The sequence below is a fragment of the Phascolarctos cinereus genome, unplaced genomic scaffold (genome assembly GCF_003287225.1).
Source record: "Phascolarctos cinereus isolate Bilbo 61053 unplaced genomic scaffold, phaCin_HiC Scaffold_4;HRSCAF=312, whole genome shotgun sequence".
Taxonomy (NCBI): domain Eukaryota; kingdom Metazoa; phylum Chordata; class Mammalia; order Diprotodontia; family Phascolarctidae; genus Phascolarctos; species Phascolarctos cinereus.
In genome coordinates this window covers 90,267,860-90,292,757 of record NW_027555847.1, presented here as the reverse complement: position 1 = coordinate 90,292,757, position 24,898 = coordinate 90,267,860, and the positions used below count along the sequence as shown (strand labels likewise).

The following is a 24,898-nucleotide window of genomic DNA, read 5'->3' as shown; positions in this document are numbered from 1 at the left end:
ATTCTTATCGTAACTCCCAGTCCAACAGATGAGTTGTGCTCCAAGACTGACCGCCACTTTACATCCTCTATAGGTTCTAAAAACCCTGGAGGTCCCACCCTCGGCAGACTCCCCAACCCGACCATTCCTTTCTCTCGCTGCTGAGCCAGGCTCAGGCTTCGGAGCCGGTGATTGGTTCCCAAGCCTGGAAGCCTGAGGTCCTCCAACACCTCCTATCACTGAGACGAGGACCAGCCAGATGGCCTAGAAGGGACTGACTCTATAACGACGGCGGAAGTTCCCGGAAATGATGCAATGACTCGTTTCCGGGTGCTCCGCTGTTTGGTGTTGGGTCCGCTAGAGATTTTACTGCGCCTGCGCCCCAGCGATTCCGGGCCCGAGGGATTCGTCCCAGCTTCTCTGCGTTGGTGAGTAAATTTGGACTCCGAGGCCGCGGACCTCCGGCTGGAGGAGCCGCTGCCTTCCGAGTCCCTCAGCCAGGGGTCAGAGCAAGGCCCGGAGGGAAGGAGCAGTGGCTGCCTGAGCCGCCAGCCTTTCCCTTGGGCTCCTCCTCGCCCCGCCGCGGGGCCTCCGGCGTCTCCCGCCCTTGGCCCTTACGGGGGTCGGGGGCTCCCCTCATGGCTTGGTTCTGCTTTACTCCATCCTTTGGGAGCTAGGGTCCGAGAAGCCGGCAGATTGTGAAGGTGCCCAGGCTTTTTTGAGCAGCATCTGTTTACAGGAAAGCAGGCTGGGGGTAGGGGGCCTTCGGCAAACCTGGCATCCTCCTGGTCAGGAGCTTGGGCAGGGCAGCCCCAAGCCAGGGCAAATTCCCCCTCATTCTTTTTGGTCTCTGGGGGCAGGGAAAGGTAAGTGGAAAGAAATAGTCGATCCTGTCCGTCTACCTGCTTTTGAACAAGTCGTTACTTGTCTTTTCGGGGGAATAGTTCCTCTATCTGCAAAGTTGAAAGATTGTACTAGAAAAAAATTTTTTTAAATTGTACTAGGTGATCTCTGAAGTCCCTTTCATTTAAACATCCCGTGATCCTACGACTAATTCAGTTTGAAGATTAAATTGGTGAGGATGGGAAGAACGCTTTTAAAACATTTTTCAAAGTTTCTTTGCTGGGAAATAGAACATCCAGAGGTAGGTGATGGGTTACCTACTTTGTTAAACTTAAACGGCTTTGACATTCATGTAAGTAGGTAGTTAATTGTGAAGGGCACAGAAACAGACCGTTCATGTAGGGGAGGCTTCCTTGACACCTGCAAGCCTTGGCATAATCAAGTGGACCATAGTCTAGAAGTCCAAAGATAGCGGATTAGTAATAGATTTTGAGAAAACAGTATCAGCAAAATTTAACTAAAATGAGAGTTACATAGGGATAAAAACATCCACTACATTTGATTTCTTAGATTTGATTATAAAGCCAACCTCTGAGTTTAAAAACATAGAATTTAACATTTTAATTTTAAAACAGAATGCATTTAAAAACACAGAATGGCAGAACTGGCAGCATTCATTGAACCTAGACTGTCAGATCTTAAAAGTGAACTTTCTGTGCTCTTGTCTAACTCTCTCATTTTACAGTTGGAGGAAGAAGCATGTTCCACAAGTCAGCAAACGTTTATTAAACACCTACTGTGTGCAAGACATCATGATAGATGCTGGGGGTGTCAGGACAAAAAAAAAATCACTGCTCATTCCTTCCAGTAGACTGAGCTTCTTTAGAGCAGGAACTGGTTTTCTTTTGCTTTTCTTTTTATCTCTATCACTGGTCCATATTAAATGCTTGTTGATTTGACTTATTGGGCAAAGTTTATAGCTTTTTGCGGTTGTATATAGGGAATGAGGAAGAGGGGTTTTGTAAACTGACAATAACATTTAAGTAACATTTAATGTTTAACAAGATGCTTTCCTCACGACAACCTTGTAACATAGTTATTATAAAGAACATTATTCCCCTTTTACAGGTAAAGTAACTTGGGCCCAGAAAAGAGAAGCAGCTTGCCTGTGTTTATCCTGTTAGTAATGTGTCAGAACTAGAGTTTGAAAGCAGCTCTCCTGGCTCTTTGTAGTGTACCATACACCTCTTATATGAATAAGAAAATGTCCTTTGTCCATTTAAAAAGCTGTGAGCTGGAATTATACTTGCAGGCAGTTTTCAGATTGGCTACCTTAACTTGGAAGTGTGGGATAGTTGAAAAAGCATCAGAAGATGTGGGTAGAAGTCTCAGCAATGAAATTTGTTGACATATATAATAAACCCTATAACTTTTTAAATCTTAAAATTTTATAAAGATATATTCCTTATAGCTTGAAGACCTCCAATGAGAAAGAAACCACTACTTTCCAAAGCAGTCCATTCCATTTTTGGCTAGGTCTCTTAGGATATTTGCGTCTTAGTAACTTTGTAACCTGTTGCTGCTAAGAAATAATGGCCACTTGCCCTTACTAAGACAGTTGGGAAGGATTTGAGGGAAGAGTTTGAAAATTTGGGTAGAGAGCCTTGTATGTAATCGGTCTTCCAATAAACATTTTAGTTGATTGATGCCAATGTGTCAACCTGAGGGAATAAGCCCATGTCTATTATGTTATTCTAGAAACAGGCTTCATGGCCTTCAGGGAAATTAAGCCAAATCTTTTTGGTTTTTCTTTCATTCCTCAGCCATGTCTGACTTAAGAGACAGAACTGTTTTTTGAATTTTCTTTCCCATTCTTCAGGCCTCCCCTTTTACAGATGTTTAGAAACAAGTCACATCTCAGGATAATTTGGCTTGCTTCATCCTTCAGTAGATGTTTAGGTAGTGAAGTCATGAAAATCAAGGATGTGGTCTTGGAAGCCTAAGCAAGAAGTGTCAGAAAGTTTGCCAATGTGAGTCAAAAGAGAGACTTCAGGTTTTCTCTCCGCTCTGTTAGCTAACTTGCCATGTGACATTAAGTAGATCACTTAATTTCTTTGTTTGTTCTATGAGGATACAGTTTCTGCAAATCTTTCCTCTTTTTTTCTATTGTTTCCTTATCCTATACTCTGGGGGATGATCTCTGTTACTTTTCCTTTGAGATTTAAATTCAGTTTTAAGGTCCTACTACATAGAGACAGGAGAAAGCAGTCTTGGGGACTTCACCTAGACTACTTTCATCTCTAGTCTGTGGCAGAGATGTTTCTGCCTCCTGACCCCTGAAGAAAAGTTCACTTTTATGAGTCTCTGTTTTGTTCATAGTTGAAAACAAGGTATTTTTGCTTTAACTGAGTATTCTCTTTCCTTATTCTTCTAACATTGGATGGCAAATTTCATTCCCCATGTCTGATAGTTTACCTCAGGATCTCCAAATTCCGTGCTGCCTAAATTGGAGGTATTCAGTAGTGATTTGTGTGTCTGTGAGTGGGCACTAAGCAGTTAGTGATAAGCTGAGAGAAATCATGTGCTTAACAATGAAAAAGAGGTGGAAATGGAGAGAGGGAGGTGAATGATTAAAAGAAGAAAGAAGGATAGAAAAATTTAAAAATTAGAAAAGAAATAGAGAAAAGGGGGAAGGTGAAAAGAGAATAGGAAAGAGTGAAAAGGTGTGAGAGAGGAGGTAGGCCAAAAATGGATCAAGAACAGGAAAAGAAGGAAGAAAAGGAACAGAGAAAAGGCTCCAGTTTTGCAGTGAGAGAGAGCCTGATGAGATATTTCTTGCTGTGGGATCTGGACATAGAGAAATCATATCTTTTTGCTGGCAATTACCCTGACTGAACAGATTTAAGACTTGAGAGAAGACAACAGGGCTGAGAATGTTGTTAAAGTTCATCTTTTCTTTCCAGCTACCTTGTCTTCTTCCATTTATTGGCTATACCACTGGGATTTTTGTGTTGCTTTCAAAGGACTGATGGAGATATAAAATTACCAGAAAGGTTGAAGCCATGGGAAAAATCAGTACATGAGGAATAAGATGGAAATTTGAGGGGAAACACATTTGCAACACTGTCTTTTAGCACTCATAATTTTGTAAACATTTTTACTAAAGAACTCTGTTATATACTACTTTATTTTTATAGCTTTGAAGATACATAAAAAGTGCCCTCCTTCCCTTTTTTTCCCTACTTGTGGGGTGTAGGAAAAGAAGGAATTATTTTTTTTCCTTACTTTTCTTGAGTACTTTTTTCTGATTCTCCATAGCTCTAATTTCCAGCAATAGAACACAGTGTTTCTTAAGTGCCCCTCAGTTGCAATGTCTTTCTTCCCCCCCCCAAAAAAAAACCCCAAAACAACAAAAAACAGCTCTTGTAAGAGGCAACTTCACTATTGGTGGCACTACTTGGCTTAGAAATAGTTGATCATGGGTGGAGAGAGGTATGAGCCAGAGGCACAGTCCTGACAGATGGTTGCAAAATGGCAAAGCTATCTTTATAATGCAGAAAAATTTCATGTTGGGAAATCATGAGATATTTTAATCTCAATATGGCTCTGGCTTCTGTCAGTGTCTCCCAGCCCTACTGTCCCTAACATCTTACTTATTATCCTTGTCTTTTATCATTCCCTACTTCCTTCACTACCATAAGGTATTTTTCAGGTATGCAGAATTTTAGTCATGTACTTTTAGTACATACTTTGTGTCATTTGAAGAGGTTTTTTCCATTCATAGTATGAGGAATATGTGATTTATATATGTCTATATCTCTTGTCAGATGGTGAGACCAAGTTTAAGATTTCATAAGAGGGAATTTCTGAAGAAGCAAAATTAACACAGGACTACATGAAGAGGATTCTAGAAGGGAACAGTTCCCAGGAACTTGTGTTTGGAAGACCTCTGAAGAAGATGGGAGTTTAAAAATTCAGGAGGGAAACAGTGCTGTGAGGGAGAGACTGAAGAGAGGAAAAAGAGACTTAAGACAAGTGAGAGTCAAGGACAAGCAAATTCCTTCAGGAGAGGATCCAGAAACATAAAGAATTTATTTCATTTTAAAGAATTCATACCAGGATGAACGAGGAGATAACCTCAAATCAGAAAAATTTAGAAGAAAAAGAAGCACACACATTATAACTTTAGATTCCAAAGTCTCTTGCTCCAAGGATCTAATTTCAGAGAAGGTGAGAGACTAGAGAGGCAGTGGGGAAACCCTAAAACAGAGACAATGAAGAGAGAAAGGAGAGGTTTCAGGCAAGTGGCAGTCAAAGGCAAGAAAAACTCTGCCAAAGAAAGAAGCCAGAAATATAAACAGTCTGAAAAAAGCTTTTGTCAGAGCTCACATCTCATTTCACAACAAAAAATCCACATTACAGACAGACCCTATGCCTGTAAAGAGTGTGGAAAAACTTTCAGTCAGAGTGCAAACCTTACTGTGCATCAGAGGATCCATACTGGGGAGAAACCTTTTCTTTGTAATGAGTGTGGGAAAGGCTTTAGTCAGAGATCCCACCTTATTCGACATCAGAGAATCCATACTGGGGAAAAGCCATATGAATGCAATGAGTGTGGGAAAACCTTTAGTCAGAGCTCAAATCTGATTGTACATCAGGGAATCCACACTGGAGAGAAATCGTATGAATGTGATGAATGTGGGAAAGCCTTCCGTCGGAGTTCAGGTCTTACTGTCCATCAGAGAATCCACACAGGGGAGAAACCATATGAGTGTAATGAGTGTGGGAAAGCCTTCAGTTGCAGCTCATATCTCATTGTACATCAGAGAATACATACTGGGGAAAAACCCTATCAATGCAATGAGTGTGGGAAAGCCTTTAGTCAGAATTCCCATCTAATTCTCCATCAGGCAACTCATTCCCGAAAGAAACACCAGATTCCTCCATTGGTTAGAGCCCAGTGTTAATGGGATCAAGCATTCGTATTGATTCCTTGTTCTGCAGTCACAGCCTGTACTCTACCTTTGCTCACAACTGAAACTCAATAAGAAATTATAGACAGCTCTAGACAACCTTTATGTATGACTGCCAAGGGACAACACATTACTTTCCACTTGTGTGTTGATTGGTGATTGTATTTCAGTTCTTTTCACATCAGAGGTAATTAGTCTGAGTTAGATTTTAACCACTGAAGCTAGGCACTCAGTCATCTCCCATTTTGAAAATAAATGAACACCTTAATTTATTAGTTGCTTTTGAAATGTGACAAGTAATTGTTAATTCATAACCAGATAAGTTGTTTGACTCATCAAATATAAAGCATTGATTCAGCCTGATTAGGTGCCTGAATCAAGCAGAAATGAAATCCAAGTTGAACCCTTTTCCAGACTGTGCTGGAAATGTAGTTCTCTGATGATCTGTGTCTAAAGAGCTGTCCCATCAAAAATGTGAAATTGATCCATGAACCCATGAGTGTATGTATATTTAACCCCTTGGAAGCCATCAGAGGAGACATACTATTACCAAATGCAGTCACTTCCTCCTTCATAGAATTCACTTTTTTGTTAGAGCTAAAAAAACATATGCTTTCCAGTTGGTCCAACCCCTCATTTTATAGATGAGGGAAAGTAAGGTCCAACGACATGAAATGGCTTGCCCAGGATTACATAATTGATAAGTGGCAAAGCTGGGATAACGTAGATCTCTTGATGAAGTCCAGTGCTTTTATGGTTACAGTCAGTTTATACTTAGTCATTTTCACCTATCTAGTTGCTTTCTGCAAAACCAGTCTCCTTACCCTGTTCTTACTGCCTTGTTCCCAGTCTCAAGTTTGCAAGGTTGATGTCATTTTTGACATATATCTTACCAGCTTTGTGCAGTCAATTACCAGATCTTGGTGAATCTTCATTATTCTTGAATTATTACTGTGGCTATCATGTATGCCTTATTTCTAACCACTTCCCACTCCTATTAGTACTAAAGTACCCCCCCTTCAGAATCAGTCAATAAGCATTTATTGAGCACTTACAGTATGTGGGCACTGTATTAAATGCTGGAGATTCAAAGACAAAAATTGCCTGTCTTTCAGGGAGCTCGCATTCTGATGGGAGCATAAAGCCTGTACATAAATATGTATATGTAAGCTCTATACAGAGTAGATGGAAGGGAAGGCATTAAACTGGGGGGATCATTTTGCAGAAGGTAGTATTTGAGCTGAATGTTGAAGTCAGGGAAGCTAAGTATTGGAAGTCCGGAGGAACAGAGCATTTCAGTGGTATACTGTGGAGAGGGAATGTTTCATGCAAGGACCATCAAGCAGCCCTGTTTAGCTGGAGGGTAGAACTTATGGAGGATAGTAAAGTAGAAGACTGGAAAGGTAGGAAGGGGATAGGTTGTGAAAGACTTTCTATGCTAAATATGATTCTGTATGTGATGTGAGAAGTAATAAACTACTCAAGTTTGAGTAGGAGCATGACATGGTTAGACTTTAGGAAAATCACATTGACAGCTGAATGGAAAATGAATTAGAGCGTGGAGAAATAAGGTAGCAAGACCAGTTAGAAGGCTGTTGATACAGACTAGTGGAGAGGTGATGGGGGCTTGTGCCAGAATGATTTCTACATGAGTAGAGAGAATGGCACGCATACAAGAGATGTTGTGAAGGTAAAAGTCACATGATTAGACATGTGGCAGGTCGCTGGCACAGTGGATAAAGTGATGGGCCTGGGATCAGGAAGACAGGAGTTCAGATCTGTCCTCTGACACTGACTAGCTGTGACCTTGGGCAAGTCACTTAACCTGATTGCCTCAGTTCCTCAGCTTTACAATGGGGATAATAGCAGCACCATTTTCCCAGGGTTGTGAAGATCAAGTGAGATAATTTGTAAAGTGCTTAGCACAGTGGCACGTAGTAGAGGCTATATAAATGCTAGCTATTGTTATGTGGGCTGTTGAGAAGTTGTGAGCCTGAGTGACTGGGATGGTGATGGTGCCCTTAGCAGTAATAGGAGAGTTTGGAAGAGGGTAGGGTCAAATCAACAAACATTTATTAAGCATCTGCTATGTGCCAGGCACTGTGCTAAATACTGGGGAAATAAGAAGGGCAAAAATAGGTTCTGCTCTTGACACTTACAGTCTAATGGGAAAGACACAACTGCATACAAACTATATGCAGACAACTATAGGTAAACCGATTGTAGAGAGGGTAAGTTGGAGAACGTCAGTGGAAGGGAGGGGCGTGGGAAGGGCTTCTTGCAGAAAGTAAGGTTTTGTTGGTGTTTGAAACATGAAGGAAGCCAAGAGGCAGAGATGAGGAGTGAGAAGATTCCAGTCATGGGAAACAACCAATGAAAATGCCCCGAGCTGGGGAGGTGAGCGTCTTGTTTGAGGAACAGCAGGCAGACCAGCATCACTGTCCTCAAGGAGTACCTTTGGGAAATAGAGTGAAAGAAGACTGGCTTTGAATGCCACAGGGTTTAACTTTGATTCTGGAGCTGATAGGGAACCATAGATTTTTATTGAATAGGGGGAATGACATGATCAGATCTAAACTTTAAGATCAGTTTGCTGTAGATTATACCCTGTTTTGCTGACTAAGTTCTTCTTGATTGTAAACCTATATCTTTCACTTTCTGCAGGATCGTATTTCAGACTCATTGCTTCTTTATAGTGGTGGCTGCTAAATCTTAGGTGACCTTGACTGTAACTTCTTGGCACTTGAATTCTTTCTGGCCCTTTCTAATATATTTTTCTTTAACCTGGAAGTTCTGGATTTTGGCTATAATGTTCCTGGGAATTTGTATTTTGGGAATATTATTTCTTGTTGCCTCAGGAAGTCATTAAATTCAATCTGGTCCATTCTAATTTTTGAAAAATCTGTTGCTTGGATAAGGTTTTGTACCTTTTGTGCGAAACAGTTAACGAGGTGAGGTAGGGCAATTGGGTTCAGTTACTTATAAACACTTGCTATGGTCAAAAAAAATTCATCACCTGATAGCCAGCCTGCTGGTGATGAATCTCTTCTTTACCTAAGATTTACATCTGTGTTGAAATATGAGTGCACACACTGATAAAGTCATAGATCTTTTAGAGTATGGAAGACCTCTAAAACAGTGTTTCTTAATCAGTAGTTTAACCAGGGGCCAAGTAACTGCAGACCTTTTTTTTTTTCCCCCTTATCAAGCAAGTTACTAAAGTGTCTACCGTATGTTAGGTAAGCTATGAAATCCTCTTCCTCTAAAACCCTGAATGCCCAAATCTGAGAGCTAAAGCTGCCCTATTGAGAAAGAAGATTTGGTTCCCTGGATTTTATTGTATTTTACCTAGTAAGTCAGGCTGCAGCGAAATTTTATACTTATAAATATCTACTCAGAGACCCTAAACAGTTGCTCAACACATTTGACATAGACTATTTCACATCATCAGGAGAAAGGTGGTAAAGTGCCTGTCGTTGGGAGTCCAGTCTAATTGGGGAATGTTACCTCATATGTGAAGGAAGAACACTCATGAAGCAAGTGTCCAAATGAAGATGTCATATTTATCTTTCCAGTAGCTGACAAGCAGACTCGACTTGGAAGCTCTTGTGACTTAAAATGGATATTTTTATGAGTTGGAGTAAATGCTAGAGTAGTTTTCAATGCACGTAAAGCTATATGAATTATAGAAATGATCTCCAAACTTGTCTTGCCTCAAGTTTTTATTGCATATACTGATAGTAATGTTACCATAGAATAATCCTTATGGGGCACCTCTTTCATCAGATGCTCAAAAATTTATAATTACTTCCTATTGGTGCATAAAGTCCTAATTCTACATGGTGTCACCCATTGGTCAGGTCCTTTCTCATCTGTGCTCCAAAAGTCCTTGAGGCCAGATTCAGTCCTGGGGCCTGACCTGAAAAAGATATGTTTCTCCCCTTCACTCATTGTCCCCACCCTTGAGTTTCACTGCAGGGAAATCTCCAGAATGGGGGTTTGGTGTAGCTCATCTAGGTTTCCTCAAAAGTAGATAATAAGGTCCCCATTTCCCGCACAGGAACTTAATATACAATGTGAGTATTGGACATAGGACAGTATCTATTTCACCCACTGCAGAAAATGTATGACACAAAGGACTCAAAAGGAGTGAGCAAAACATTCAGAATAACTCACCAGATTCCCCCAGAAGGTAAAGATATTCTGGGATTGCTAAATGAGTATTCCCCATTCACCCAGAATGTGTACTGTCCCAGCAGCTCCCAGATTTAGCATGGGAAGTTGGGAAATACCAGATCTCCTGGACCCCTAAGATTTGGCTTCCAGACTCCAGCAGCAGCAAGGGTTTACATTTGTGGTCCTCTTCCTTCTTGTTGAAGACATCTTCCGCTAGGTCTGGTCCTAAATATTTGAGATCAGGAGTTCCCAAACTTGGGATTACAAGGTAACTCGCTAGGCTGAGAAAATCCATTCCGAATCCATTTGTTTCTGCCTCCTGAAAGCACATGCCTACCTCTGCCATATGCTTCTGAAGTGTCTTAGCAATACCCTGGTTTCTGCCATATGTTGGACATGGAAAATAGTTTTTGGAGTCTAGTCTCTGACCTGCACTTAGAAAGGGAAACAGGTAGTAGGCAGCTGGGAATTGAAGGTTAGAAACTTCAGCTTTGCCATGTACTTCTGTAAAATAATATTACTGCTGGCTTGTGGAAAGAAGAGGGAAATACCTTTCTCCCCCACCCACTTATTAGAGTCAAATCTGGAAGTTCAAGGGAGAAAAAGGATGGAAGGTGCAAGCCTATTGAGTGATGAGGATTTCACTGTACTATGCCTGCTCTGTGTACTGCACCAACTTCCCAGCCTCCTCCTGTCACACAAACCCTTTCCCATACTGAGAGCAGTATTCATCACAACTATGCCTGGCAATGACATCAAGTGTCAATAGTAGCTTCAGCACTCCAGCCCCCATTGTTTGACTTCTCTTTCCAAAACATGGCTTCCTTAACACTCCCCTCGTGTGTTGCCTTCCCCTATTAGAATATAAGCTCTTTGACAGTAGGGACTATTTTTTATTTGTATGCCAGGTATATAGCACAGTACATGGCACATAGTAAGTGCTTAATATTTTTTCGTTCCTTTTACATAGCAGAAAAGAGGTGGGCTTTTCAGCCACACACCTCAATCAGCCAGTCGATCAGGAGGCAGTCCTAATCTCTGAAGGTCAGTTTTCCCCATTCACCCTCCCCTACCTTACAAGTGCACTTCCAGCCAAGCTCGACAAATCCCAGGCTCTGGGGCACAGGCATAGTATTTCCATAATGACGTTATGAATTTTTCAGGTTTGAGGATTGACATTCAGTTGTATGTCCCAGGATTCTCATTAGGCATGAAATGTGTTGTTTTGACCCTGGCCCCTCCCTGTGATTGAGGGAAGTGTCTTTCACTCGGGGGTACTTGTCTCTGTCTCTGCTGAAGCCACTGTACTTGACTGTCTGGTTCCCTTGGTGGGAGATCAGGTGCGTGATGTCTAGGCAGACAGATTTCCCACCATCATCCCTTCACCAAAGCAAATTACAAGATCAAATAGATTTTCAAATGTAATTGTGGCATATTTTAAATTTTATACAATAACTTGTTTAGGCAGTAGTTTCAAAAAATTGCAACTGGAACGAACATTACTTCAACTGACACCAAATTCTGACTAGGATCATAGAATTTTAAAAACATTTTTATTGACTTTTTACTATTGACTAGTTGGCTCTATCCCTCCTCACTCCTACATAAGACTTTTTATAAAAAAGAAAAGGAAAAAAATTCAGCATAACCATTCTACACCAGTGGACCTTGACTAATATAAAGGAATAGAGGGAGTGTTCTCACATCTCTTTGGATCCATGCTTGTTCTCTATAATATGACATCGTTTTGTTTTGGGGGGTTGTTGGTCATTGTGTAGTTTTCCTGGTTCTGCTTACTTGACTGCATCAGTTCCTGTTGTCTTTCCAGGCCTCTCTGTATTTGTCATGTTGGTTTCTTAGTACAGTAATATTCTGCTGCATCTAGGTACCATAGCTTGTCCAGCCAGTGTGCAATTATTGGGCACCTTCTTTGTTTCTAGTTATTTGCTGTTACAACCTAAGTGGATATAAATTATTTTAGGTGTACAAGGAACTTTTTTTTTTGTCATTGACCTCTATGGGAGATATGCCTAGCAGTGGAATCTCTAGTTCAAAGAAAGTCAAATTCTGAATTGCTTTCCAGAATGGTTGTACTGATTCATAGCTCCATCAACAATGCACTAGCCTGCCTATCTTCCCTCAACCCCTCCAACACTGACCATTCTAGTAATCTTCACCAATTTGTTGGATAGCAAGTGAAACTTCAGGGTTTTGATTTGCATTTTTCTTCTTAGTCATCTGAAGCCTTCTACGTGATTATTACTGGCTCACTACTGCATTGGGAAATAGTAGTTCCTATCCTCTGACCCTTTTTCTATTTGGGAGCAGCTTTTTGATCACTTATTCCTCTTAGTTGTATACATACCTTAGAACTCAAAACTTTGCAGAAATTTTTCCCCAGTCAACTGCTTTCCCTCATGCTAACATGTGTTTTTCTTTTTTTGTGTGGAAAAGCCTTTCAATTTCATATAATCAGAATGATCTATTTTTTAGTTGTCTCCATCTGGACCATAGAATGTTAAAAACTGAAGGGACCATAAGAAATTGTCCAGTGGAATCCCGATTTTACATGTAAAGAATCTCAGTCTGAGGAGTGAGGTCACTTGCCTGAAGTTATAGGCAAGCAGCAGAAGCAGATTTCAAATCTAGGTCCTCAGATTCCAGTGCCCTTTCCAGTACATTAAACCGAAGTACAAGGTAACTTTTTCTGTAAGAGTCAGGGTGAAAATCTAAGGTAAAATGTTATCTCACTCCTCAGCAAATGAGAAAAACAGACTGTTGACAGGTGGGTTGTTTGCTTATCGTATGACTGTAAATATATTTGCTTTTTAAATTTTACAAATGACTCGTGTTTTACACCAGTCATTTTTGATATAGTTTACCCCTCCCCCATGGAATCTCAAGAAACAGAGCCACTTGAGCAAAATCCAGTCCCAGGTTTGCCTCTTCAGCCTTTCACTCCCATGGTCCCATACCAGAGGGATGTGTTTATCCTCTCTTCACCAGAACCAGTATTAGTCATTGTGTTCAATCCTAATGTAGTTGCTTAAATATTTTCACTTGTGACAGCCAAGGTGTATACTACGGTTTGGCTCACTCTTGGATTTGGAGTAACTCCTGGTGCTGCCATTTGCCACCTACGTTGAAACACTTAAAGTGTCTGGGCTTCATTTGTCTCATCATGTAAAATGAAGGGGGTGGGCTTGATGAGCTGGAAGAGAACTTAGAGATCATCTTATTCAACCCCCTCATTTTACAGATGCAGAAACCTGAGGTCCAAAGAGGTCAGTGGCTTGACCAAGCCTGCGATCTGAAACTAGGTTCTCTGTTAAGACCAGTGCTCTTTCCACTTATGACGCTGCCTCTCAATACCATTTTAAAATGTGGATTACAGAACCCTTATTCTCCACTTTCTAACCTTACCCACACCCAACCTGTTTGCTGCAGAAAAGGGAGGGGGGTAAATTACCCTTTAGAGTCTACCATCATTTCCCTAGAGATCTCCCAACCTCCCTCATGAAGGTCTAAGAAAGTAAGAATCTTTCCCATGGGGGAGGGGGATCTACATTTTTAGTAAGATTTGGCCTGTAGTATATCCTTGAGACTCTTTTCTCCTCCTTGCACCCTTTTGCCATATACATGAAAAAATAGCTCAAAACATATTTGATCACTGACGACAAATTTAAATATGGCTCATTTCATACATAGATAGGTCCAGGAAATTTATTGAGTTCTTAATTTAAGGTCCTCCATAATTTGACCCAATTTACCTAATCAATTTTTACCACTATACCCCAATATTTGTAACCTATCCCTCTTATTTAACCCCCCGCCCCCCACCAAATCATTCCTAACTGCCTTTCCTCTTTCTGTTCCCTTTATCTGGAATGTCCTTCCCTCTCTTCTCCATTTATCTATATCCAAGTGATGTTCAACATCCAACTTAACTCCCATAGCACCTAGCATTATTAGGCAAATGGAAGAGCACAGAAATATTTACTGAACTAACATAGCTGACTTGCCCTGTCAAGATGGTGCTCTAACCAGTGCAGCTAGCTTATGTTTCTTTCGAGCATGAGTTGTTTGATGGAAAATAAGATGTGAGCTCTGACCAAAGGCCTTCCCACACTCATTACATCGATAGGGCTTCTCCCCAGTGTGGATTCTCTGATGGACAATAAGATAGGAACTACAACTGAAGGCTTTCCCACATTCATTACATTCATAGGGCTTCTCCCCAGTGTGGATTCTCTGATGGACAATGAGGCGTGAACTTCGACTGAAGGTTTTCCCACATTCCTGACATTCATAGGGTTTCTCCCCAGTGTGGACTCCCTGATGGACAATAAGGCTTGAGCCCTGACTGAACATTTTCCCACACACATTACATTTATAGGGTTTTTCTCCAGTATGGATTCTATGATGTCGTATAAGGTGTGAGCTCCTCGTGAAGGCTCTCCCACACTCCTGACATTCATAAGGTTTCTCCCCAGTGTGGACCCTTTGATGTACAATAAGGGTAGAGCTCTGACTGAAGGCTTTCCCACATTCATCACATGCGTAAGCATTCTGGATTCTCTTGTGTGTAGAAAGTTTTGAGCCAAGATTGAGATTTTCCCCCAGTTTTTCACAGTTCTGGCTTTTCTCTCCTAAGGAGCTTGTTTTATCTTTCTCCATAATTCTTTGGAAATCTTGGTTCTCTTCTTTTACTATCTTCCTTACAGGGTTTATCAGCTTTCTCATGTCCCCCCCATGTTCCCCTTCACAAGCTTCTACAAACTCAGATCCCAGGGGAATATCTTGCTGGAGTCTTCCTGATGCCACTGTATGGGATCCTTTTTCTTCAGAGAGTTCATCACTTCCAGGTATGGTCTTACCACCTGACAGAAAATAAATTACAAAAAAATTAAATTATCACCTGTTTTGCAATGCTAAGAGGGAACTGGGTAATAAGTGACTCTTAAAGAGATAAACTCTTTAGATACCTGCACAATTGTTTCATAGTATAGTCAGGGGCTGAATTCAGATGAGCAAAAATAGCAGTAACAGAAACAACTTATATTGATATTGGCACTTCAAGGTTTACCTCAACTACAGCCCTAATCTGATGCTTCATCATAGCCTGAAAGGTGATCCTGGTTCCCAAAGGCCATAATAATGGAGCCCCAGCTGTGGTGGTGCTGCCAAGCTGTGAAGGCTTCAGCTATGGGCCACTGGATTTCTATGACCCAATCTCTAATTTGAAGTAACTGACATTATCAGGGTGGCCACAAGGTGATGAATTTTTATGGCTACAGAAATTCCCAACGACTATCAGTGAAACTGCTGAAGGGTTTTGATATGTGTTAGTGAAGTATACATGTTGACAAAATCAAAGGTAAGTGCAGCTCTGAAGTATTTCAGATTGACACATCACTTCCCACACAACAATATAAAGCCGGCAGTACAATTACTTTCATTTCTGTAGATTTACAGGTGAGGAAACTGAAGCTCCTAAAAGTTATCTCTCCATGGTCACACAACTAGTATATGGTTTGAGTAGAAGAGATCTGAATATTGGAATTGTGGTAGGAGCAATATCCTAAAGCCCTGCCCCATGTGGGTTAGCCTAGTGTTTCCTTAGAAGTTACTGAAACCATCCTCAGGTTTAGTTGCCTCAGGGGACTAAAGCTGAAGCTGCTGAAGTTACTTCCTGGTCGTCTAGGCAAAAATGGCCACAGGGAACTCTGACTGGGCTGTAATGTTTGACTGGTGGACTACCATGGGCTTATCCACAGAAAACTAGGGAATACTGCTCAGCTTAATCCATTGTCCCTACTGAATTTCCTTGTTGAATATTCTTCTGCTATGGTTAAGTAAATCTCTTATTAACTGTTAAATGTCCTGCAAGTGTCATTTTGTTACAATTTCAAACTTAAGACTACTAAGAGTAGTTTAGGAAAGCCTAAGTCATGGATGGTGACCACAGGGGTATGGCAGGGAAGAGGGAAATCAGTAGCGGGGGAGGAGAGATGGCACAGACAAATGACAAAACTTCCAATGAAGGTTATCTTAGAGACAAGCCAAGAACAAATATGACATTCAAGGAATGAGGAGGAAGACACGAACACATTAGGTGAAGGCTAAGTACAGTGAATGAAGGAAATCAACTGAAGGTCAAATTAGTGAACAAATATTTACTAAGAAGCTATTATGTGCAATGCACTGAAAAGAATAGAAAAATGCTCAAGGTATAGTCCCTGCCCTTAGGAACTAATTTGCTTTGGAACCAGGTTCTAAATTCAGAAGACAGTTTTTTTTAAACATTCAAACATGTTTTGAACTGAGGCTTTAGTGTCCCATCAAGGATGAGGAGGGTTCTCAGACAAGGGCAGGGACCTTTAAGGGGTTTGTCAATCCCCTTTTTTAGGAACCTGAGCAAGCACTGTTTTGTTTTGTTTTGGGGGTGGGGTGGGAAGGAGTAAAAAGATGGAGTAGGACAGAGCTATATTTTAAGGTGTGATTTTTAGGATTGGCTAAGCTGGAGGAGGCAGACAGCCAAGGAGTGTTGCCTGATACTTCCTTATATCTCTTCCAAAAGAATCTGCTAAAAAGATACAATTTAATATAAAAGCTCAAACCTGTGAATTCACATTTCACCGTCACACAGTTATCATCAAACATACCAGGCACCATGACTGCATGGTGGGTGACTTGAAGCCTAGGATCTGTCAAGTCTTGATATATAGATAGATAGATAGATAGATAGATAGATAGATATACACACATACATGTAGAGATAATACAATTAAGCATAGTATCAAGGTACCAAGAATGGTATAAACAATGAAAGACAGAGTTTAGAACAGAGATCAGCAAAGAATGGCAGATGACCAAATCTGGCCTGCCCCAAGTTGAGAATGGCTTTTACATTTTAAAACAAAGGCTTATTATTTTATTTAAAAATGTAAACTGACTGGCAGGATTTGGCCCTCGGGTAGCAATGTGCCATCCTTAGACTCAAAGGCAGAGAAAATACTTTCGAGTGGAAGGCCTCCTAGAGAAGGGAGGAATCGTGGATTTAGACCTAGGAAAGGGCGTCAGGGCCAGCTCCTCCAAGCCCTTCATTTTACATATAAGGGCACACAGGGAATAAGCAGCAAAGCCAGCATTTGAAGCCAGTGCCTCAGACTACAAATCCTTTTACCACTGTGCCTCCCCCTCAGCAGCCTAAGTCAAATGCACATGCCTCCAACAGTTCGTGGACAGTTGTAATGATGTGGCTCTAGGGGAACAGCAGCCACAGACCAAGACAGGCAGGATTTCTTCTCTTCTAAAATTTTGCAACCCTGACACTTTTTCCCTCCTACCCACCCCCAATCAAGTCTAAAGCAAAGATGAATGGAAATCATATCTCGAAAGATGGGAGTGTGGGTATTGCTTAATACTGATGTTGGGACCTGGGAGGAAGGGATTTGAACTGGAAAAGAAATCTGGTTCAGGAGTATAGAAAATTTCCTCAGAAGAGATGTTTCCTTGGGAGTCCTTGGATTGAGGGAGGAGGAGGAGAAAAGGAAGGAGAGACCACCCCCTCCTAAACCTAGAACAACAAAGAAAGTTCTCCATTCTAGATAACTGGGAGAATAGGAAAGGTGAACCCTTAGGGAGATAGAACAAAATTTCAGAAGGAGCAGGAACTCTCAGGGAACCAGACATTCCAAGTGGTCCTTAATCTGGCCTAAATCTACTTTTCCAGTTATACTCACAGGACTCACCTACTTAATGGTTACCTGAACATACCTAGAACATCCCTGGTTCCATGCCTCTGTTCAAATTGTTCCATGTATCTAAAATGCTTATTCCTCCCTTCTTTTTTCTTTCACAGCCAAGAACTGAAATCTTACCTTCTTTACTTGGCCCTTCCTGACCTTTGTGCACAGCAACCTCTCTCCTCCTCTGAACTTCCAAAGCACTAACTGTATCACTTCACACATCACATGTTGCCTTCCACATTCTAAGGTCTCTTTTAGCTCTTACCATTCTATGTTCTAATGTTCCTTTGAACTCTAGGTGACTCTAAGACTTACCAGAGACACGTGGAGATTTGGGGGCTTGGTCAGAAGCCCAAGGTGTCAATTCCTTGAGTGAAGGAACTGTGTCTTACACGGCTGTGTAACCACCTTAGTATCTAGTACAATACCTTGTACGTGGCACAATAATTCAGTTGAACAAATAAATAACAATTGGTTGACTGGATGACATATTGTCCTTCTTTGTAGCCAAAGTAACCTCAAGACTAATTCTGAAACTGGTAAATGAAAATTCTGTCCAATCAATCAATCAATCAACAGCTATTTATCAGTGGCCTACCGTGTGCTAGGCACTAGGGATACAAAAACAAAAAAGTAAGTCCTTGCTTTCAAGGAGCTTACATCCTACTAGGGGAAATAAAATCTACACGTGTAATTAAAGATAACCTATAACTGAAGTAATTTACAGGAGAAACTAGCTAAGCAGAACAGGGTGAGAATCAGAGAAAGCCTCATATAAGAAAAAGTTTTCAGAGACCCCACAGACACTAACAAAGACAAAAAGAAGCCAAAAAAAGAGGAAACTCTAAATCAAGGGAAAGATCTTACCCAGGGAGGCCATGCTCCCATGATTTCTGTCCTTGGATCTAGTCATCACAGTAGCTAGCAAAGAGGTTCCAGTTGATGAGTAGTTGTTGGAGGACATCAGACTTGACACCTGGGCTTTTCCCAGGGTTGCTTTTTTTCCCCAGGGTACTTCCAGTCTCTGGATAGGGGCTGAGACCTGGAGGCACGGGTTTATAGTTAGACTCATGACAGAGAGACACAAGAGAGATCGCAAGTCTGTACTCTTCCTCCCAGCTCACTCCCCTGGCACATCTTACTCTGGCTCTGAGATGCTCTCCCACAAGAATTCACTTTCTGAATATATGAATAGTGAGCATATGTGATAATTAATCTGGATAAAATGGGTGAGGCCTGAGAGCCTATAGATCAATTTATAGAATAGTCCTTCCTGAGATACGAAGTTAGATATAGTTCACAGTGTCTACCACAGAGACCCTGTTCTTATTAATATCTGAACACTGTCTCTACCTTACAGGGTTTGTGAGAAAATCACTTTGGAAACTTTAAGTGCTATATGATTATAAATTGTTACTATTATTATAGGTTATAGGAAACTTTGTCTCAAATTCAGCAGAAGGGGTAAGGGCTGTGTAGAAACCCCATGAACTACATACAGCTTGTCCCCACAGATCTAAATCCTATAAACTACATCATGACAGCCTGGATGCTATTTCAATAAGGACGCATTTCGATTACATTCATGATAGTTAAGGGCTCAGACACTGACAGGAGAACAGAGGATAACTTGAGATTCCTGTTTCTAACCATACCTCTCTCCCTTCTCCCATGGGTCAGACCAAGGGTGGGGAACCTGCAGCCTTAAGGTCACATGTGGCCTTCGGAATCCTTAAGTGTGGCCTTTTGAGTGAATCCAAATCATTTGATTTGTCTGTAAAATTTGGATTCAGTCAAAAGGCCGCACTGAAGGATTTAGAAGGACACATGTGGCCTTAAGGCTGCAGGTTCCCCACCTCTGGGCCAGACCTTAAGTCCATTTCTTATTTTCTGTCCTGATCCACCAAGGCCAGCCTAAAACATCTTCCCCATAACTGTGGCCTCAGTGGATTCATACAGGTTTGCTACCTGACCCCAAGTGTCTTCATCCTCTTCCTCCTCCTTTACTGACATAGGGCCCAAAGGATCCAGGCCTGTTCCTATTTTATCTTTTGTGGTCATCCTCCTCATTCAAGGAATGGCCTCTGTACTCTTCTTCCCACTCACTCCTCTGGCTGGCTGGGGTCTTCCTGGTGGAGATCAACTCTTGTCTGACTTCTGCTTCCCTGAAACTTCTTAGAGTTGGAATGAGTATCATCTACTGAGACATAAAAAGTCATTGTTAACATAAGAGAAACAAACTGATCCCAAAGAGCTGAGTTTGAAGACAATAAAGACCACTCACCAGGGCCTGGCCCATAAAGCAAAATTCCAGGAAAGAAGAGAACACTCCCCACAATGCTCACTTGTGAAAAGATGCCTTTCCCGCACAAATGCATACATATCCAGTCTAACCTTGTCAGCATTTAAGTGTTTACTATGTGCATGCCAGGAACTAGGTTAGGCAATGAGAATATAACAAAGAGAAAAAAAAGGCCAGAGGAGAGGGAAAGAGTGCCAAGTGGGCAGTAGAGCAAATAGTCCAGTGTGGCTGGGACACAGCTTCAGCAAAAAGGAATAATGTTCAAAAGAGCGTGGGAAAGTGCCTCGGGGGAGTCATCACTTTCAAGTTCCTCGGTTGTAGGGGTTGAAGAAGATGGGGAAAAGCACATTCCTAAATCTGGGATCACAAGGAGGCTTCCCGCTCTAGGCAAAGAGGAGGATGAGGAAGGTGAGCCAAAGACCAGAGTCAGATGTAAAAGGCAAGCTGAGGAGTGTGAGCCTTATAGACAACAGGGAGGCATGGAAACCTCTTGAGTAGCAGAATAACATGGTCTGATTTGTTTTTTAAGAAGATTCTGGCAACTGTGTGGAAGGCAGACTGGATATGGGAGAGACTATAAGCTGAGAGTCCAATTAGGAAGTGGTTGCAGAGGTTCTGATGAGTGAGGATAAGAGCTTGAACTAGTAGTTGGCCTTTGAGGGAAAGATGTGAAAGACAGCACTGACAAGACTTGGAAACTAACTGGATATGGGGTGCAGGTGGGGAGGGGCAGAGAGGAAGTGTAGGAGTAAAGAATGACTCCAAGGCTGTGAAACTGATGGTGCCCTTAATAGGAATAAGGAGTGTCTGGAGGAGGACTGGGTTTGGGAGGAAAAGTACTGAGTTCTGTTTTAGACATAATAAGTTTGAGAAGTGTGTGAGAAATGCAGATGCAGGTGTCCAACAGGTAGTCAATGCTGCTAGGGCTGGATATGTAGACAATAATAATAACAGTAACATTTATATAACACTTAAAGATTTGCAAAGCACTTTAGAAATATTACATCATTTTATCCTCAACAACCCTGGGACAAAGGTGCTATCATTGTCCACATTTTACAGATGAGGGAATTGGGGCAGACAGAGGTTAAATGACTTGGCCAGGGTCACCCAGCTAATAAGTGTCTTAGGCTTGCCTTGAACTCAGGTCTTCCAGACTCCAGATTCAATGTTCTATCCATTGCACCCCCTAGCTGCCTCATAGATCTGAATGTCCTTTTTATAAAGACAATAACTAAATCCATGGGAGCTAAGGCAATCCCAAAGAAAGAAGGCATATATAGAGAGAAGTGGTCCAGGACAGAGCCTGGGGAGATACTTACATGCAGCAGGTGGGAGGCAGATAATGATTCAATGAAGGAGACTGAGAAGGAATGATTAGAGAGGGAGGAGGAAGACCAGGAGAGAGCAGTGTCACGGAAACCCAGAGAGGAGAAAGTAACCAGTAGATGGGAGTGTATAAGGGCAGGGGCTGATGCACAAAGGAAGACTGAGGCCTGCAGGTGCTGATCTCTGTGTGAATGGAGGGAGAAAGACTTAGAGACCCAAAGATAACTACAAATGTGATGGGACTGGATCAAAGATTTAATCATCTGTAAAATTGTTGCTGTTGTTTTGACTCTGTGACCCTGTGTGTCATACTGTCCATAGGGTTTTCTTGGCAAACATACTGGAGTGGTTTGCCATTTCCTTCTCCTGAGGACTAAGGCAAACTGGTTAAATCACCCAGCTAGTAAGTATCCAAGGCCTAATTTGAACTCTGGTCTTCCTGACTTGAGGCCCAAGCGGTCTGGTCTACCCACTGAGCCATCTAGTTGCTTCGGTCTGTAAAATCAGAACAATACTTTCAATGCCTATCTCACATCGCTGTGACAAAGTACTCTTTAAGCCTCAAAGCATTGGATTGTAGTCAGAATGACCAGGAGCACCACCTTTGACATCGTGGTTGTGTAATGTATGGCCAGTTGCTAGGCAACAGTCAAAAACCGTAGAAGAGTTACGAATCTGCATAGGTAGAGGGCATTTTCTCACCAGGGAGATCCTACACCAATAAACCCATGGGTCCTGACGGAAAAAAAAATACATAAAACCATTCCTAACAAGGACGTTTTCGGTAAACCCAAGGCTTTGACTAAGAGCCGTCTGGCTGAAGGCAGCTAGCGCTCGTTCAGGCTGAGAGAGCAGCGTCCATTCCCAGCACAAAAGGGGCCACGGGAGGACAGGGCTGGCAAACAACCATCCAGAGCCTCTTAGGAGCTTCCAGTACGTGCGAGGTAGTGAGTTTGGCTTCATTCGGTCAGAGGAAAGGCTCGCATCACTGGGCTTCTCCGTATGAAAATTTAAAGGATAATAAATGTATTCTGAATTAGATTTCCCTTTACAGGAAAAAAATGATCTGAATACAGTAATAAGATTTGTAGCCCATCTCACTGCTCTGCAAGAAGTCACTGCTTCCAGCCCTGATCTCCTTTGGTCCTCCGCCATCCTATGAGGTCATCCGCCATCCTATGAGGTCATCCGTGATTACTGCCCCTATTTTGGGATCCTGGGATCGGAGACTTTCACTTAATCCCACCCTCACCACGGAGGAGGGGAAGGCGAAGGCGTATAGGAGAGGAAGGAGCGCAGGAGAAAGCAGAGAGAGAAGGGCGGAGGGCAGGGAAGGGGGCGAGGGGACAGCTGGCCTCTCCCGCAGGAGGGGCTCCAGCCGGCGGGGAGGGTCGCCCGGAGCCCGCGCTGGGAGAGCCCTCCCCGCTCCCCCAGCCCGCCTCACCGAGGAAGAGGAGCGCAAGCTGGCCTCGGGCCGATCCGCCCAGCGCGGGGACGGCGGCCGGAGCGCGGAGAGCCCAGCGCCCGCCCCGCGCTCGCCGCCGCCTGAGAGGACAATGGCCCTCCCGAACCCGGCCTGGCCTGGGACTTCCTTTTCCTCTCTAGGCAGCCCGGAGGCCTCCGCGTCTCGGTGGTCTGCCCGTCCTCACTAGCCTCGGGCCGCCGTTGGGGAGGGCAGGGGGTGACGTAGGAAGCTGAGCCCGACGGTCTCCTAGTAGATCCAATGGACGAGCGGTTGGTTTCGTTATTATGGCTTCCTAGTATAACGAAAAGACAGCTAGATGGTTTGGTGGATAGAGTCCTGGGCCTGAAGTCAGAAAGACTGTTTTCTGAGTTCAAATGCAGCCTCGGACACGTACTTGCTGTGGGACCCTGGGCAGGTCACCTAACCCAGTTTGCCTCAGTTTCCTCATATGTAAAATGACCTAGAGAAGGAAATGGCAAACCGCTCCGGTATCTTTGCGAAGGAAACCCTCCCGGGTCACAAAGAGTCGGATACGACTGAACAAGGCGTAACAAAAGCGCTGGAAGGGGAGTCCGGGGACCTGGATTCCGACCGAAGGTCTCGGTGGTGTGGACTAAAGCAAACCGCTTCTGCTCCCTGGGTCTGTTGTTTATTTATTCACACACACACAACCCCCCACCCCGACCCGCGTAAAATAGGAATGGTAGACTTGTCTCTGAGGTTCTTTCCAATTCTGCTCTGATCTTGGTCCTTGAGATTCAAACCCAAGTCCTGCGACTCCAAATTCAGTGTGCACTCTATGCCAGCCCCCTCATTTAATACGAAGAAAGCATCACAGAATGTGAAAGCCAGAAGGGACCTCAGAGGTCTGAATCTCTTATTTTACAAGAGAGGAAACTGAGGCCAGGAGGATGCCTTGCTCAAAGTCATGCAGGTATGAGTATTGACAGGATTTGATCCCCGAACTTGTGAATTGTAACCCAGTGCCCTTCCTGTGACCACCCAGCCACCTCACACATCTCTCCGCACCCCCAGCGCTGCCCTACACTTAGCAGGTGCTCGGGAAACAAAGAACTAGGCCATAGGAAGCTCCTCTCACTTGAAGATGATAATGCACTTAATTAAATTGAAGTAAAGCTAACAGATTTTTAAAAGTATATATTATGCAAGTACCTATTTTGGGTTCTGGGAGTATAAAGATGAAGAAATATTCTTTGCCCTCAAGAAAACTTGGCTACTTCACCTCTCTGGCTTCAGTCATTCCATTGTTTATGAGCGGCTGCTCTGATCTGTAAGGTTCCTTTGAGCGTTAAGATTTCTATGACCTATGTTCTCACTTCTAATCCTGGCTGTTCCAACCATCAACTATGTAATCGAGCAAGTCCCTCACCCTCTTTGAACCTGTCTTTTCATCTGTAAAATGAGACTACCTGCTCTGCCTGTTTCACAGGACTGTTGTAACAGTCAAATGAGATCACAGAAGGGAAAGTACTCAGTTAATCTTCCAAGGATACACACACTGAAGCTGGCATTATTATTTAAAGATCTTCCTAGTACTTAACATTTATAAAATACTTTGCCAGTGAAGGTTGCCTGGCAACATGTTATCATAAAATTCCTCCATAATCCCAAAGTTATCAATGTTTTTGACACAAATATAAATTCTTAGAAAGGTATCATTACTTACTGGTGCCAAGTATGGTCAAAGAAGTCAGAATAGTTTAAGAGGACACTGTAGTGTAGTGAAGAGGACGAGATAAGCACTAGCATGTGACCTTGGGCAAATCATTTCATCCTCTATTTTGAGGAAATAGTATAAAGTGGGGATAGTCATTATGCTACCTACCTTAGAGTTGTAAGCATTTTGTAAATTGTGTAAATCTTGAAGTTTGGTGGAAATTATGCCTGTTATTAAAAACAACCCATAATACAGCAGCTGAAGCTATCCAAGCTGTGATGAGATGTCTCAAAGGTTCTATCCTCTTACTGGGACTAATCAAAATAGAATATTTGTGTCTCAAGACAATTTTAATTTTTTTTATTTAGGCATGAGAACATTTAGGTTTTTTTCCATAAAATT

The 24,898-nt window shown here is 42.4% G+C and overlaps 2 protein-coding genes across 9 annotated transcripts; one reads left to right on the top strand and one right to left on the bottom strand.

Moving 5' to 3' along the window:
- The first annotated feature begins 304 nt into the window (after positions 1-304).
- Positions 305-18,206, top strand: LOC144456779 (uncharacterized). Of its 3 annotated transcripts, XR_013485874.1 has the most exons (5): positions 305-407; positions 984-1,123; positions 4,650-5,052; positions 14,696-14,836; positions 17,836-18,206. XR_013485874.1 is itself a non-coding variant. In XM_078152428.1 (4 exons), the coding sequence occupies exon 3, from the start codon at positions 5,097-5,099 to the stop codon at positions 5,787-5,789; it is 693 nt and encodes a 230-aa protein (XP_078008554.1). In that variant the 5' UTR covers positions 305-407; positions 984-1,123; positions 4,650-5,096; the 3' UTR covers positions 5,790-14,836; positions 17,836-18,206. The 3 variants fall into 3 exon arrangements, 2 of the variants coding, with proteins under 2 accessions (XP_078008554.1, XP_078008555.1); XM_078152428.1 differs by having other exon boundaries at positions 4,650-14,836; XM_078152429.1 differs by lacking the exon at positions 984-1,123 and having other exon boundaries at positions 4,650-14,836.
- LOC110216951 (uncharacterized) lies at positions 11,506-22,940 on the bottom strand. 6 transcript variants are annotated; one of them, XM_078152423.1, is made up of 4 exons: positions 22,798-22,940; positions 19,691-19,922; positions 18,590-18,764; positions 11,506-14,851 (listed from the first exon to the last, which is right to left on the bottom strand). In XM_078152423.1, exons 2-4 carry the CDS (start codon positions 19,790-19,792, stop codon positions 13,998-14,000), a joined length of 1,131 nt encoding a protein of 376 aa, XP_078008549.1. In that variant the 5' UTR covers positions 19,793-19,922; positions 22,798-22,940; the 3' UTR covers positions 11,506-13,997. The 6 variants fall into 6 exon arrangements, with proteins under 6 accessions (XP_078008549.1, XP_078008547.1, XP_078008548.1 ...); XM_078152421.1 differs by having other exon boundaries at positions 19,691-19,919; XM_078152422.1 differs by lacking the exon at positions 22,798-22,940 and adding an exon at positions 21,347-22,791.
- Positions 22,941-24,898: the final 1,958 nt, after the last annotated feature.

Excerpts from the sequence above, each read along its gene's own strand:
- LOC110216951 (XM_078152423.1), bottom strand. The coding sequence starts at position 19,792 with ATGAGGAGGATGACCACAAAAGATAAAATAGGAACAGGCCTGGATCCT. Across the intron at positions 18,765-19,690 it reads ATGAAGACACTTGGGGTCAG|GTCTCAGCCCCTATCCAGAG; the intron begins GTAGCAAACCTG and ends CCGTGCCTCCAG. Across the intron at positions 14,852-18,589 it reads TGGGAGCATGGCCTCCCTGG|GTGGTAAGACCATACCTGGA; the intron begins GTAAGATCTTTC and ends ATTTTCTGTCAG.
- LOC144456779 (XM_078152429.1), top strand. The coding sequence starts at position 5,097 with ATGAAGAGAGAAAGGAGAGGTTTCAGGCAAGTGGCAGTCAAAGGCAAG.